Source organism: Anoplopoma fimbria, chromosome 3, assembly GCF_027596085.1.
Source record: "Anoplopoma fimbria isolate UVic2021 breed Golden Eagle Sablefish chromosome 3, Afim_UVic_2022, whole genome shotgun sequence".
NCBI classification, from domain to species: Eukaryota; Metazoa; Chordata; class Actinopteri; order Perciformes; family Anoplopomatidae; genus Anoplopoma; species Anoplopoma fimbria.
In genome coordinates, this window is record NC_072451.1 from 918,588 (window position 1) to 936,040 (window position 17,453).

The 17,453-nt window shown below is 40.6% G+C and overlaps 1 protein-coding gene across 9 annotated transcripts in view; it reads right to left on the bottom strand.

Annotated features, from left to right (window-relative positions):
* Positions 1-17,453, bottom strand: part of dlg1b (discs large MAGUK scaffold protein 1b) — a 92,251-nt gene that overhangs the window by 18,550 nt on the left and 56,248 nt on the right. For 8 of the 9 annotated variants that reach the window (XM_054596687.1, XM_054596683.1, XM_054596679.1 and 5 more), the window contains 8 exons: positions 10,315-10,410; positions 9,651-9,704; positions 8,923-8,973; positions 7,532-7,656; positions 5,038-5,207; positions 4,590-4,726; positions 3,663-3,807; positions 894-1,023 (listed from right to left, as the gene is read on the bottom strand). In XM_054596687.1, coding sequence (XP_054452662.1) covers positions 894-1,023; positions 3,663-3,807; positions 4,590-4,726; positions 5,038-5,207; positions 7,532-7,656; positions 8,923-8,973; positions 9,651-9,704; positions 10,315-10,410 — 908 coding nt within the window. The remainder of the gene's footprint in view (positions 1-893; positions 1,024-3,662; positions 3,808-4,589; positions 4,727-5,037; positions 5,208-7,531; positions 7,657-8,922; positions 8,974-9,650; positions 9,705-10,314; positions 10,411-17,453) is intronic. The other variant, XM_054596681.1, reaches the window with a different exon arrangement.

A 17,453-nucleotide genomic window follows, 5' to 3' on the forward strand; every position in this document is an offset into this window, starting at 1 on the left:
ACGTGTGTTTTGTTTGTAGATCTGAGTGATGGTGTTGTGTGTAGATGCAGGTTTCCACCAGCAGAGGGCGGCTGCGTTCACCTGCTGAGGCCAAAAAAATGAGCTGCTTGTGTTGTTGATAGAAATGATATCTCAGTGCTTGTGCTTTATGAGCAGTGGATAAGTGGTGTGAGGACCTTTTTTCCTTTGCTCCTGGTGGAAACCAAAATATCGGAACATTTAAGATTGTTTATACGTTTTTTTTGTGTGTTTTTTGTCTTTTCCTTGCTTTCCTGTAAAAGACAGATTTTTGTAGTAAAGATGGAACATTAATATTTCGTTTAGTATCAGAGAAATTCAAATGTGTCACTGATTAAACCGGCTTTGTTACCAGACCAGTGAACTTGTGCATTTAAACTTGTTTTATCTGAGTTTGATGCAGTTAATCCTTCCTCGCTGTATTTATAGTTTATTTCTTTATTCATTTAATTATTTTGTATGCGTGTTTCGTATTCTGTGTATTTATCACTTTAAAAAGATATAAACAAAGTTATTAGAATTAGTGTGAGACAACGAGAAACGGATCACTGGATCGAACTGAACTGACTGGACCGCATCAACTACAACATTAAAGGATCATTAAAAGTATTTGTAAAATACCCCCAAATATCAATGACATTTTAATAAAGAATCTTAAATTATTAGTTAAATGTCATATATTAATTTTAAAATAACGAAAACATTTAAATAAAATATCCGTAAATGATCTGCAAAATATCAGAAAAAAGTGTCACCGAATTGATTGATTGATTGATTGATTGATTGATTGATTGATTGATTGATTGATTGATTTCTGACACCAGACCTGCTCAGAAACATTCAGAGATGTTTTGTGTTTGAGTGTGCGTCCTCACCGGGTGACGTCGTCGTCTCCCAGCATGCTCTTTGGGGTCGGGGAGAAGCGTCCCGAGGATGCCGGCGGGGAGAGGGGCTGACCCAGGAAGGCGGGGGGGCTGATATGGTTCTCCATGTGCTGGGAGTACGCTGAAAACAAGACACACAACATTTAGATTAAATATCAAAATATCCCAAAACCAGCGAAGCAGCTTTCACATTTAAAGATAAAATGAGACCTGAAGACGTTCAAACAGAGGAAACGTGTTCACGTCCAGGTCTGCTGCTACATCCATCTGATCCTCCACCTGCTCAGACCCTCACCTACACTCACCTGTCGGGCTCCTGTTACCATCTGATTGGACGAGACCAGGAGGCCTTCGAGGGGGGTCGTAAACTGAACTAGTGAGACACAGAACTCACCCGGGTCGGATCGCGAGCTGTTTGAGGAAACCCACATGTAGGAATGTAGGGATGATTCTTTTACACGTTTAGAGGGAAGAGCATCTGTTTCTGCTGCAGACCGACTACTAAAACCCCCCGTAACCGTAGCAACCATGTTTTTATTTATATAAACAGTCAGGCTATGAATAAAATCACATATCAACCTATAAGAAATGTCATATTGCTATATCGATAAATATTACACAAAATGTGAGTCATTTTCTGATAAATAAATTGAGTATAATATATGAAAAATTACGAGTAAAAATATCCATAAAATGGTTTAATATCCGAAAAAGTAAAAGTAAAATATCAGAAAATTATTATTAAAATTTCCCCCTAACAATTTAGAAATGTCTGAAAAAATGATCAGTAAAAATATCAGAAAGTAATAGTAAAATATCTGGAATATAGGGTAAAATATAAAAAAGGAATTTGGAATGTTTTTTAAATAAAAGGGAAATATCTAAAAATCATTATAGCAATATTCTAAATAAATAAATATCAAGAATACTTACACTATATACACTACCTAATTATTAAGCAAAAATATATTTAAAAACAAGTAACATATGAACATTATGAGTACAATATTCCAAATAAAAGTTGGATATCTGAATTGTTTTTGCGAAAGATCATTAAAAATTAAAAATATCCATACAATGTCTATAAAATATCTGAAAGTATTAGTAATGGCTAAGCAAGCATCAAAAACAGTGTCAGTTATCTGATGTTTTATGCTATTCTATCAAATTACTTGATTAATAAATAATCAATCACAAGAAAATCTATCTGCAAAAATAAAGATATTAAATTTGTTGTCTGGATCATTTATCAAGGCTCTGGGACATTGTGATCTTTTGGAGCTGTATGAACTCAAAATAAGTGGATTTTGTTATAATTTAATCTCAATAAATGGATCAAAAGGATGCAGAAATAACAATGATTTGTAAAAAGTCTGAATTCATGTTTTATCAGATTTGTCCGCAAGACGACAAGTAAACAACTTTTAAAATGCTTGTTTTCTGAATGTGCTTTGGATTGAAGGGTGCTATGCTCAGTCATCTCGTGGATTAGCCATGATTGGATTTACAGCTCGTCCTTCACAGCGTTAGACTTCAGCAGAGGTTTGAGAGGAGCTCCGCCTCGCCTCGACTTTGAAATGTGTTGTTGGATGAAGGCCGCTGGGAACGCCACCAACCCCCCCATCATCATCATCATCATCATCATCAAAGACACACTGCAGTCCCTCCTGAATTCAACACTGATTCAGGGTCAGAGGCAGAAAGTCAACCAGGACACATCTGAACCAGGACACATCTGAACCAGGACACATCTGAACCAGGACACATCTGAACCAGGACACATCTGAACCAGGACCTGCTGATCTGGTTTCAGCTCAGTTACATTATGATGCGTTCAGGCTCTGTTCAGTGAAAATTTGTATTGGTTGAAGGTAAATTCTAACATTATCATGACGTGTTCACATGTAATCTGTAAAATGTAGTGTTGGTGATGAACTAGAATAAATCCAGTAGTTTGAAGGAGATGTTTTCACATTAATATAAAATAGATATTAGAGATGAATTATGATGTTTAACTTCCTAACACTAGCTCTAAGATTATAATACATCATTAAAACTAACAATGAAAATATTTGCTTTAATCAATAAAATTACATTATTTTATTTACATATTATTAGAATTGTGTGTTTTTATGATTAAAAAAAACTACAACAAAGTAAAAGTATAACATTTAGTATTTTTGATGGTTTACTGACTAATGATTTTTGGGACGGTGGCAAAAAAAGAAATATTCTGGATCCTTATAGACCAGCTGATATGATCAAACAACAAAAGGGATGTGTATCTGATAATATGGATCATTAATTAGAATCGAAGAGTAAAAAATTATGATCAGAGATCTAAAAGTTATATTTGCACCCTTTTTTTGAGCTAATGAGTTTTAGGACCTGTTGCACTTCTACCTGACACCAATCGAACCAGACTCTTTACAAATCAGCATCATTATTTAGTTATTTCTGCAGCCTTTTTTCTCCATTTATTACTATTAAATCACAAATAAATCTGTTTATTTTGGCTTCATACAGCTTCAGTAAACCAGCCGCCGTGTGGTTTGCAGATATTAGAATCTGCATAATATAATGGTTGAATTAATGCAGATAATGAAAACATGCTGCTGTCCGTTGCCTGATATGTTTATGATCCTCATGTGTGATCCGTGTTGTCCCTTTTCCCCTGCAGTATAAAAACCAGTGCTCCCAGTCCGACTCACTGGTTCCTGTCTGGTGTTTGTGTATAAAAGGTAAAGAGGCGTCACTCACAGTTGGTGAGGTCGGGCGGGGCGAAGCTGTCGTTCATGAAGACACTGTTGGGTTTAGCCACTTTCAAGTAGACCACGTCGGGGGTGTTTTTCAAGGCAGTGACGGCGTGTTCGTGGCTCACCTCCTCCAGACAGGCGCTGTTCACCTGAGTCAGGAACAAAACACACGGTGACTCGTCATCAGGAGGAGGGGCTTAACAGATGCAGGGGGAGGAGTTTAACAGATGGAGGAGGAGTTTAATAGACGGAGGAGGAGGGGCTTAACAGACAGAGGAGGAGGAGTTAAGACATTCTGTTAGCGTCCTTCACGGCTTCACTCTGTTACCACTACGCCGTGATGGAACAAGTATTTAGATCATTTACTGCAGTAAAAGTACTAATACCACACTGTGGAAATACTCCACCGCATGTAAAAGTAGTGCATTCAAAACTTTACTGAAATAAAAGTATGTGGTGCTACTACAACTACTACTACTACTACTACCACCCCACCAACACCACTAACAATACTACTACTACTACCACCATTACTACTACCACTTTCACTACTACTACTACTATTGCTACACTAAAACTACTGCTACTACCACCACCATCACCACTACTAGGATTACTATTACACTAAAACTTCTGCTACTACTACCACTGCTACTACCATTATTACTACTTTGCTACACTAAAACTACTGCCCTACCACCATTACTACTACCACAACCACAATAACACTACTACTACAACTACTACACTAAAAAAACTGACTACTACCACTGATACCATTATTACACCAACAACTATACTAATACCACCACCACTACACTAAAACTACTGCTACTTCTACCACATCACCACTTCTACTTCTACTACCACTACACTCTATAAATATAAACTCTACGACACTAAATACTGATGTCGGAGACGGACGTCTTACAGCGAGCAGTTTGTCTCCGATCTGCAGCCTCCCGTCTTTATGTGCAGCTCCTCCTTCGATGATCTTGGTGACGTAGATGCTGTTGTCGCCCGGGATGTGCTGGTTCCCAACTCCGCCTGCTATACTGAAGCCAAGACCTGCAACACACAGGGACCAGGACCAGGACCAGACTGTTAGAACCATTATCAACCAACAGAGTCTCTTTACAGTAAGATTTACACGATTTCGCTGAAACGCGCTGCGGCCAAGTTAACACAAACCAGGACGCGTAAATGCACAAAAGCATAGGTTTAGGTTATGTTTACGTGGAAACCGAGGCTTTGTTCTTGAGCCTGGCTTCTTGTCTGAATAATCACGAGGCCCTGAGGGGATTCCACTAAAGAATCTCCACTACAGCAGCTAGCGTTCAGGCTGACTGGATATTTAGAATGAAACGCTCCTCCGTCACCTTTGGGTCCTTTCACCAGTTTGATCTCCATCACTTTCTCAGAGACGGGTTTCCTCCGGCGGATGTAGAGTCGGACCAGAGAGCCGGCCTCCTTCAGGGCCTCCACGGCTCGGCTGTGGGTCACATCCCGGACGTCCGCCTCGTTGACCCTCAGGATGACATCGTTGACCCTGAAACACAGGAAGCCACCGAAGGTCAATCACACCCCCGACTAGATTTACCGCAGGTCAACAGTTTAGGGAAGAGAATCTACGGCCAGTGGAAGGGAGGGTAATATTCGGAGAGTGGATATTCTTTAGCAAAAGGAACCTCATCTCTTCACTTTGGAGAACCCAGCCGGCCGTGTGACGTTCTGTATTCCGTAAAATCCTGATCATTGACATCTTATCAGACGCATCGCTTAACTACAATTAGCTCGATACGCTGTTGTGATTAAAACTGTATGTAAAAGGAACACGTGGAATATTAACACTTGGTATCTAAGTTCACTCCTGTCACGTTTTTTCTATCTGTGTCCTTGAGTTTCTCTTCAAAATAAAAGTCCTGCTCCTCTTTGGAAACAGAACAATCACGACTAGAAGTAAAGAGAACTCAGACATGTCTTGAGTGCAGAAGAACAGAATTATAATGCCATAAATTGTAAAAAAAAGAAAATACAAGTTGAATTTCTTTGATATATTCTTTTACAAAAATTGAGCTTCACAGATTTTTTGTCACATGACTGTTGGTCTCAGGTGAATCAACCATGTCTTCATAGTTGCACTGAGGAGCTCAGAATTTAATGTTTTTTACAGAATCAGGTTAAAGCAAATTTATGGCATCATTTTAAGAATAAAGTGTTTTCTATCAAATATCACAATTCTAAGTTTCGATTTGGTTGCTTTTCCCGATGGAAGCATTCGTAAAACATGGTATGTTCAAGGACCACCGAGAAAGTTGGAAATCCGACCAGAGACCAGACAACACTATGTGTATAAATATGAGTATAAACCATATGGTAGAAACAATAACCACGCTGCTGTATTTACTCCTAAATTATATTATGTTTGAGTGTTGATGGAGCAGCTACAATGTTAGCATAGCCTAGCACTGATTGAACCAAACTCCAGTCAGAAAACAAGCATTTTAAAGTTATTTGCTCGAAAAGAGTTTTTCATTTCAGTTCGTGAAGCAATAAATGGAGAGCTCTAACTCAAACGATGTTACATCTCCTCGTCTCACTCTCAAACAGACAACAAAGGTTTTATAAAATGTTTCACTCTTGAGGATACATGTGTCATTCTGTTGACTTCTTCCCAAGCAGTTAAGATTATTAATAATACTATAATCTAAAGTTTACATGTTCTGAAGTGTAGGACGTCGTCTCAAGTCTCAGTTTAGTGCTTTTTTCAGCGTTTGTTTGTAGTTTTGTGAACTGTAAATGTTTCATGTCCATTTCTGCTCTCCGTCTGTAAGCGACCCGAGCTTTCAGTCGGACACATGAGCCTCACCGATGACTGACAGACCGACGCACAGGGTTCATCTGTTAGTGGGAAACCTGAGACTGGATCATCATCATCATCATCATCATCATCATCATCATCATCATCAGTATCATCATCATCATCATCATCATCACTACTACCTGGACCAGCTGCATTATGAATGAGGGAGTGAAAGGCAGCAGGATACTGCAGGGGATTAGTAGTAGTGATGTTTAGAAGTGAGGTTGTATGAGGTACTTCTAAATACTCTGTGTATTACTACAGAAGAACTAACCCTGCTATGATGCAAATGCCACTCTTTTGTAAATGTCTGTTTTTTATTATTATTTGTATTTATTTATCTATTTTTCCCCCCCATTTATTTATTATAATTTTTTACTTCATATTAATTCTATTTTGTTATTTATTTTATTTTCTCCCTCATATTAATATTCTATTATTGTGCACATATGTATGTGTATTTATATTCAGATGTATATTTACCAGGTATTTTTAAAAGGGGCTGTTCTGTCTAGCTAAAATGATAAAAATACATTAAAAAAGTACATAATATTTAGAATATTTTCACGTCTTTACTTTGCTGTCAGACTGCCTCTCTGACGGGGAACTTACGTTTTTTATCCATGCTCTCTTCAAACACCAGACTCCATTCACTGCGTCCATCAGTCAGTTAGTTTGTGTTGTTGTTGTTAAATGTTTTAAAAGGATTTGTTTGGATTAACTGAAGTGACACAATCACACTAACTAACCAACCAATGGAGGCAGCTGTAGTACACTAGAAGCCGTTTTTTTAATGGAGTCTGGTGTCTAAAATACATCCACATAGCTTTGCTCCAGAGCTGCTCCACAAACTAACAACCGCAAAACAGTTGTTGCATAACGTCACCTTTAAAAGTCTGAAGCTTCACAGGAACACTCATATATCTTACATATATATATATACACACACATATATACACATATATATATAAATATAAATATAAATATAAATATCTCCAGGATGGTCTCACCTGAGCCGTCCGTCCTGGGCCGCGGCTCCTCCAGGTATGACTTTGGTGATGAAGATGCTGGGGTCTTCTCCGATGTGGGGGTTGTCTGTGCCGCCGGCGATGCTGAAGCCCAGACCCGAGTTCCCCTGGAAACATGGAACAATCACAAGAGAAGACGAGTTAAAGAGGACGATGGACGGACGGATGAGAAAACTAACTCCTGTTATCTTTAAAAAGTCCTTTCAGAGATCCTCAACTCTGAGAACAAGCCTACCGACGAGCTGTCTTCTTTTTTTTAACCACCTTTAAGTCGATATAAGTCAAATATCTTCATCTTTTTTTTCATTTTTTGTCATTGAAACTCTGCACTTCATGCACATTTCACAATAAAAGCCTACCAGGAAAGGGAAGCGCATATGGCCTTTGAGTTGCTGGAAGGCTTTTAATGTGAAATATCCAGAGTGGGGGACTATTTTTAACGGCGGATTAATGATCAGATATATCAGGCTTTGACACACTGACACACCCTTTCAAACTGTGTTTACAAGATAATATATAATACAAATATATGTTTTATTTGCAGGCAACAGTGATAGATGTTCCTATCGTATGAAAACATATGAAGCCGACGGACAGACGGTCGTCTCCTTCAGGACTCAGATGGTTTTTATTCACGCTGCACTGATAATTATTTGCACTTGAAGAAGCAGAAGTGATTTAGGACAAGACGATGAAAAAGAAGATGCTTAAAAAGAGTTAGAGATTAAAACACAGCTGCATTAAAAAAGTCCTCGTTTCACATTTCTACGCTTTAGGGGCCATTTTATTTTATATTTTATTATTATTCAGAGAAGAAACTTGAGGTTGAACACAAAATTTAGGATAAAATAATCAGATTTTTTGTGTTATTTTATTACTTTTAGTTAAACGTATTAGTAGTAATAGTACACAAGAATTATCAGCCTCATGTAGTTAAAGTATCAGTAGTACAAGTACACAATTATTGTGAGCTTCATGTAGTTAAAGTACACAAGTATACTCTGCCTCATGTATTAAAAGTACTTTTAGTTTCATGTAGTAAAAGTATCAGTAGTAAAAGTACAAAAATATTATATATTAAATTATTACTATTCAGAGATTAAAGTCAGAAATTTAGGATAAAATATTTGAATATTTTTTATTGTTTTTTTTTACGGCGTTGGTCTTCACGCCGCCAGTAAACAGGAAGTGACCCGCGTTAGTGAGGAGGAGCATCAGTATCTGATGTGAATCTGAGGATTCTGGGATTTTAAGTATAATTACTTTTTAAAGTTTTTTTCTCATGATATTACTCCCATTAAAACTTCGAAATATTCTAAATAAAGTAGAAGTACAAGTCCATAAATGAGCAGTATGATTCAGAGTGATCTTACCCTCTCCAGCGTGATCTCCTCGTACTCATAGTCAGCCTCCGTCCCGTTCACCTGCACACACACCAGATTCAAGTGTTTAGTTAAAGTATCAGCAGTAATAGTACACAAGTATTATCTGCTTCATTCAGTAAAAGTATTATTAGTAAAAGTACACAAGTATTATCAGCTCATGTAGTTAAAGTATCAGCAGTACAACTACACAAGTATTATCAGCTTCATGTCGTTAAAGTACACAAGTATTATCAGCTTCATGTTGTATAAAGAATATCAACATATCACACTTTTTCATCTGAAAATACTTCATTCAGAATAATTCTGAATATCTAAACAGAATATGATGTTTACGTGAGCCAAGTATCAGCAGTAAAAGTACACAAGTATTATCAGCTTAAAGTAGTTAAAGTAAACAAGTTAAACTCATCTGGGTCTTATTTTATTATTGATAATATTATTTTATTTATTTTATTATTTATTTATTTTAATTACATTTTATTTATTTGTTTATTTTCATCATATCTGTTGGTTCTATTGTTTCATCTATTGTCCAAAGAATGATCCTCAAACCTGAAGAACATCAACATATCACACACTTTCTAATCTGAAGAGGATCCATTCAGAGTAAGAAGTTTACATGAAGCTGAATATTATGTCATATTCTGAATATTAGTGTAGTAATAGTGTTATTAGTGAGCATGTAAACGTAGTGATGAGAACACTGTTAGACTCACATAAGGAGGCGTGTCCAGGCTGTCTGTGTTGACCACCACGGGGGGAGGGTTGGCCTGAGGAGGGAAGAAGACACATCACACAGTCAGAGGGAACGTCTCCCCAACAGAACCACCCCGCACCCAACATCACCACCACCACCTGAGCGACCTCCCGCAGAGCTCCACCTCTCCAACCACACAGCACACAGCGAAAGCACGAGCAACCCCCCCCACCACCACCACCACCACCACGGACATCAAAGACTTAACTCTCCCGTGATGCGACACAGCGGGCGGATTTGAGATTAGCGAGGACGGAGCGGTACGTACATGGCGGCGTTTCACACTGCAGAGGATGCACTGCTGAAGCATGAAGCCAATCAAGTCAAGGACGAAGGGGCACTCTTCTTCTTCTTCTTTAAAAAAGGTAGTAAATCTCACTCACTCACTCAGCCAGGAGCCAGATGTGCATTTCCTGCCTCTGTTTTTCTATCTGTAATCTGCTCACTTCATCGGAGCCTGAACTAAACTCTACACGATGACGACAACGAGCAGCAGCCAAGTAATGAATGAACAAACGAGGAGGACAAACATCTGTGGACGGACGGAGCAGACGGAGAGACAAACACAGGTGGAGGGTGGAAATAAAACAAACAAACAAACAAACAAACAAAAAAAAAGAAACCTGTGACGTCGGAGGGATGACGGTGGTCTCGGCTGCGATTGGCGAGACTGGGATCACGGGGATTATGGGAGAGGAGGGCGGGGTGGCGTCTGCCTGCTGAACAATAGGATGGTGAGGGGGGGGGGTCAAGGTTAGACAAACACAGTGCAGCACAGATGAACAGGAGGAGGAGGAGGATGAAGAGGATGGATGTCCATGTTGACTGATCTGAGTTCTGTTTGTTTTCATCGTGGTGAGGTGCCAGACGGGAGGAGTTTGACACACACACACACACACACACACACACACACACACACACACAAGGGCAGAGTGTCAGAGACCTCGGCCAATCACAGGAGGGCGCTTTGTGATTGACAGATTACACCAGACACGCCCCACAACTTTTTTGGATCCTGATGTGGCAAAAACTCAAACCCATCTGCTGCTCTGAGGAGATTAAAGCCATCCTGTGTGTGTGTGTGTGTGTGTGTGTGTGTGTGTGTGTGTGTGTGTGTGTGTGTGTGTGTGTGTGTGTGTGTGTGTGTGTAAATCCCTGGTCCCTCGGCTACAGTGTCAGCGGGGGGGCAGATGTCCTTTTTTTCTGTGACTTATTGAAAAGCAGCAGACATTTTCAATCAGGGAGAGCAGAGTTACTCACCCCGACAGCCCGCAGTGACATCAGCACTGGAGGGGTCAAAGGTCAAGCTTTAACCAGTATCAACACATCACCATGGCGACGCTCTGCTGTTTGCTCTATGAGACGTCTGTCCCAGTATTCATGCATTTATGTGATGGGATATGATACTTTTTTTAAGTAAACGAAAAATCTATTGAGAAAGAATCCAGACACTAAGAAATAAAGAGAGTTGTTCGTGAAGAGATGAGGTTCTACCCAGAACCCTTTTTGAATTAAGAGTTCTTAAAGGATTGTTGAAAGCGTTGGTTTCGTTGAGGTTTGAGCCGCATCACGTTAGTCTCGACCATTAGGGTTCCAGAAGAAACCCTTAGAATATGAAAGGGCTCTAAGTAGAACCCCCTGAGTGGGTTCTAGGGGAAACCCATTAAATATAAAAGGTTTTTTGGAAGACCGCCTGTCCTTGGTCAACCCCTTGGAATATAAAAGGGTTCCTGGTAGAACCCTCTGGGTGAGTTCCAGGTGACACCCATTAAATATAAAAGGGTTCTCAGTAGAAACCCCTGGGTGGGTTCTTGTTAGAACAATTTCACCATGAAAGGGTTCTCTGTAGAGCCTCACTATAGTGGGTTCTGGGTAAAACCCTTTATTTACCTCCAAATCTGTTCCAGGTAGAATCTTTACATAAATAAAGTTCTACCTAGAAACAGAAAGGGTTCTCCTAAGGGAACAGGCCCAAGAACCCTTTCTGGTTCTAGTTAGCACCTTTATTTTGTGATGAAATATTTGATGCCTGCGTTCATCCGATTTAATCCGATCTTTCACTTCAGTAAAAGTAGTAATACCACTGCGTAAAAATAAGTAAAAGTACAACAAAGTATGAATTAAATCAATGTAATTATGCAGAATGATGTCCATCATATTGAGTCGTGTTCTTACATGATCACAAATGTTTCTTACAATTATCAAAACAGAGAATGGTATTGGTATTTCAATCGAGGTAAAGGTGCATTTGGTCGCCTGTGAAGTTACAGAGAAACGTTACCAGGAGGAGACACTGAAGGCATCCTAAAGACTGCAATGAAGACTACAACTCCCATGATCCCATGCTTCACCACAATAAGTAAACCTGTATGAATCAAGAGTTCAAACGTACGAACATTATATTTAGATAGAAAACCAGTTTTTTCTATTTATTTATCATATTATTTTCTTCTCAGTATTAATACATGTTCTAATTTTTGATTGTTGTTTTTTATGTTTGATTTTTGTTCCTATTCAGACACACTGTGTAAAACCTCAGTAAAGAGAAGTGAGCGTGGTTGACCTCGATTACACAAACCCAGGACCCGGTGAAGCTGCTCGGTTGTTGTGCTGCAGCAGCAGAACTTGGAACCCCATGGAAAACCAGCAGCCGCTAAAATTAGCCCGCGCACATCGACCGCATCGATCCGGCAGCCCTACTTCTGGAGCGCCGCTCGGACAGGACGCCGACAACCGGGGCTTAACGGCTCCTAACGAATAAGAACCGGTGTGACGAATGCAGCGACACACAGAGGACGAGGTTTATGTTCTGATCCAACCAGAACCGAACTCTTCTACTGATGAATGAACGTGCAACGGATCGTAGAAACACACGGATCGGATCAGAACAAATGTAACGTTTAAGGATTCCTTTTAGCCACAGAACTGATGATCCATACTGTCAGATACAGATTGTGTTTGTTCAACACTATGAAGTCAGTAAAACATCAAAAATACTAAATGTTATACTTTTACTTTGTTGTAGTCATTTATAGTGTTTCTTTTACTTTATAAAAACACACAATTTAAATAATAAGGAAATAAAAGATTGTATGTTTATTGATTAAATCAAATCTAGTCATTATTAGTTTTAATGATGTATTATAATCTTAGAGCTAGTGTTAGGAAGTTAAACATCATAATTCATCTCTAATATCTATTTTATATTCATGTGAAAACATCTCCTTCAAACTACTGGATTTATTCTAGTTCATCACCAACACTACATTTTACAGATTACAACACTGAAGAGAATGAAAACCAAAGAATAAAGAGAAGCAGATATGAAACAAAGAGTCTCAGGAGGAAAACAGATGAAAACGTGACTGAACGGGTTCGATGGGTGAAGAACTGACAAGATGAAGGTTCTTCTGGTTTCACTGGGACACGACTGATGTCACGACAACAGAGTCCACACATGGACGTCTGTATCGATTCTCCATAAACCGACTCTCTGTAGTAACTCACTGTCTGACAGCAGGACACACACACACACACACACACACACACACACACACACACACACACACACACACACACACACACACACACACACACACACACACACACACACACACACACACACACATAATTTCACCAGTTGAGTTTTACAGCTGCTCAATCGTCAACACAATGAGGTCAAGGGTCAGAGGTCACGACAACGAGACATCAACTGCCCCCTCCCCCCATATTCTACATTGGAGCCAATACAATGCAGCCAATCAAGGACGTTTCAGTACCAAAAAAAACAGACGATTCAACGAGTTCTTTCACACCTGAAAATCTCTCTGTCGACCGCAGCTGATCAAAAACACTCGACGACACCCTGTGGATCAGTTTCAGGTCAAGAGTTTTAGATAAAGTGACTTCATGGAATCCCGGTGGTCGGACTTGGAGTACTTTTTGTATTACAGTGTTCCAGGTAGTATTTGATCTGCTGACACTGTTTCTGCATTTTTACCAGCTTGCCTTTTTCACCTGCCAATCCAATAAATGTATCTATTTTTTCATTTATTTTTTAAATATAGCTTTGTTGTGCAACCACTTGATTTTAAATACATTTTAGTAGACTCACCGGTCCTTCCTTAAATGGTTCTGATTGATTGGTCTGTAAATGTATTTCAACCCGTCTTTTATTTTCTTTTTCTTGATATTTTGTATTTGTATTAATCTGCTGTCTATGAAAAGCACTTTGTGTTTACAGCTTGAAAAGTGAAATACAAATAAAAGTATTATTATTCCTATTAAAACACACTCGGAGCGATGAACTACCTCTGATGACGATGCTTCGTACTCAAACGTCCCTACTTTTTAAACTCGGTCCAGCTTCACCTTCAGCTGAACAACAAAGTGGAAATGGTTTAAATTAAAGATGTAGAGGTGTCCGGCTCCAGAACAGAACCCGTTGAAGTACCTTGCTGAAGGCGAAGGGCACCCAGGGGATCTCCGGCCGGTTCCCAGCGTGATTGCCGCCTCCTCCCACCACCTTGGCGGTGCTCTTGGTCGGGCTTTTCTTGACGCTGTCCCGCAGGTTGAGGAAGCGGCTGCGAGCTCTGCAGGACGCCGGCACCGTGCAGGCGGTGAACGTGGACAGAGACGCCGGGACCGGTGGACGACCCGGTGGAGGCGGCTGCTGCTGCTGCTGCTGCTGCTGCTGCTGCTGCTGTCGGTGGAGCTCGATGGCGTGCTGGCGTTGGAGCGGGTGGAGGTGTGCGATGGACTCCTGCAGGTTGATGTTGACCCGCGGCGGCTTCTTGTCGGCGCCGTTCATGGCGGCCCTGGAGGTGAACTCCTGCCGGGGAAATGTGTGGTCATCGGTGCTGCAGGAGAATCCCGACTGGAGGAGGTCCAACGGTGAATTATGGATGGAGTCCTTGTTCCGTCTGTCGGCAGCAGCAGATCCAAACTCAAGCCTGTTACTCCGCCAGCGAAGCACAATGACTCCCCCTCTCTCTCTCCCCCCCTCCCTTCACCCCCCTCAGTTACTCTGTGACACGCTCCCTCTCTGGTCTTCTCCCATTCTGCTGCCAATTAATCGGCTTCAGTGAGCGAGGCTCATGTCAGCACGGGGGGGGAGGGAGGTGGCTCTGCTCGCCGCATCAATAATCGATGCCCCCCCTCCCTCCCCCCTCCTCTCAGATCCAGACATGGCGACGTGCATGTCAGCGTCAGCAGCAGAGGGCGGCGGGGGGGGGGGGAGAAGAGCTGCAGCTTTCATGTGGATGTTCTCTGCAGCAGCTTTAAGCTTCTGCTGATGTTTCCAGTGATGAGAACACATCGTAACAGGAGCACAAAGAACACCGACGGTCCTCCAAGGTAAAGTTAACTTTAGTGGACGGACTAGACTCAAGAGGACCCTGGTAGCAAAGGTCATGAGGTCATTGAGGCCGGGTTCATCCTCTGGGGAGCTCCAATATGAAGCTTCACGCTGCCATTTTTCTACAACCCGTTTATATTCAAATAAATAAGCTACACTTCTTTATTAGAAACATTTAAATATGTCAAACTTGGGCTCCATAAACTACAGGATTGTTTTAATAACAAACAGACTCCATGACAGATGTTCTAGTTCTTACAGATCTCAATACTTTGATGAAGTAAATTTCACCACAATCTGCCCATTAGATTCATTTCTTGTGAGTTAAACCAAACTTTTTTTTGACTGTTTTCTGTCATAAATATAGTTTGTTTGGATATTTAAAGAGCCATTTTTAACCTTTTATTAAGTAGACCGGTGTTAGACACCTTGTTGTTGCCTTAACCTAAGAGGCGGATTTGTTGGCTAAATCTAAGTTGTCAGGAAAAGAAAGTCGTGCCGAGGGACGCAAAAAAATGGGTAATTTGTGTCCCTGAACACGAAACAAATACATTCACCCCTGAAGACAAACGAAGCCTCACTGTGCATCGATCAGCTGTGAATATCTTTACGTCTGCACCGTCCACCCGTCGTCTGAACAATAAAGAACTGTTACTGTTACTGAGTTCATCTGAATCTGACAAAGTGACCCACGTGATTCATGACAACCGGAGCACCGACGCAGCATTTAGAGAGCAAATCGATACGATACACATGTCACAGGATAAATATACATCACAGTGTTTCCATCTCCATACACTGATGAAGGTGTGTGTCTGAACTGTGCATCTGCAGCTCCACCTACAGGCCACACAGAACAACACACCCATCAGAAGGCGTTTTGTTAAAGGGGTCAGTTATGCAGGCTTTTTAAATATCAGTATTCCTGTTCCACGCTACATACGAACTCCTCCTGCATGGAGCAGCTGTGATGGACGAACTAAAGCATTTCTGATCCGTGGAGGGAAACTGGTTTTGTCACAACCTGCGTCTTATTTATGTCAGATGCCCTCTTTAAAGGAATCTGAGTAATGAGAAAACGTGTCCAGAAACTGATTCTGGGATGTACGTCCGGGTCAACTCGCCGTCTGAACTCATTCAAGGTCTCCAACAAAATGAAGAGTTGCAGGCTTCAATCCTCCAATACCAATTTGATAGATTGGATCAATAGAGTCGTGAATCTCTGAGCTCAGGGTCACGTCAGGCCCTCAGATATCAGCCAAACCACCAGGGAACAGAGCTTCAGCATGGAGGAAGGGAACCAACAACCACCAAAGTGCCTTGCTTCGCTGACTGAACAGCACGAGGAAGAGGAAGGAAGTGATGCTCAAGTTTGGGCCAGTTAACACAAAAAGGTCAAAGTGGACAGAATATCTGATTCTTTAGAAATAAGGGGAAAGTAGCCTGAAGGAGGGAAGCAAACTGCGACTCCCATGATGCATTTCACTAACAAACGCGTAAGTACAGAGCTTCACACGAGAGATTAGTCCTAGTAGAAACCTGTTTATTTCAGGTCTCTTTCACATCCTGGATCAGTTTGAGGAGGATTGTTGTGACCTTGCTGCTCATGAATCCCTCCTCCTCCTCCTCCTCCTCCTCCTCCTCCGATTGTCCTGACATCACTTCCTGTCTGGCTTCTGTAACTCACTCATTTTCTTTCATCTGCCTCTCTGAAAATCATGAAATGTGTTCCTGGAGTTTTTACTTTTTATATTCTGAGAGAGTTGAGCTCTCCTACAGCAGGTAATATAAATAATGCTCATTTTAACTGCGTAAAACTACTGAAAAAACTACAAGCGGGTACTTTCATCATCGGAACTTCATTCCGTCCATGTTAGTGGAGCAACGGATCATAAAACTCACGGTTCACATCGGATCAGCACAAAAGAAAAAAAGAATAAATATAACTTTTAGAGATCAATGATCATGTGTTTTGCCGCCGACACTAATTATTGATCATTGATGATCCATATTTTCAGATACAGATCTCTTCGTTGTTTCATTATAGCAGCTGGTCTACAAGGATCCAGACTATTTTATATCCACCAAAAAATTGTTTTAGATGTGTTCAAGGACCGTTGGAGATAAGAAAATCTGATGATAATGATGTTTTTTTACAGTTTCTGTAGTAGTTTTGGCGATTGGTTTATAAAAAACATGCTTTTCAATTTGCCTGCTGGTTTTGGGGTTCGGAGGGTTAAAGGAGCAGTTCACAATTTTTCTAAAAACACGAGTCAGGTGTCCACATGAACACTGAAGTGTTCCTGTTCATGCTGGACATAAAAAGCTCTGTCTAAAGTAAGCGATGAAGTCCACAGTTCTTGTTCGGTGCTCCTGAAGTTGTTTGAGCTCGACTAATCATCCAAA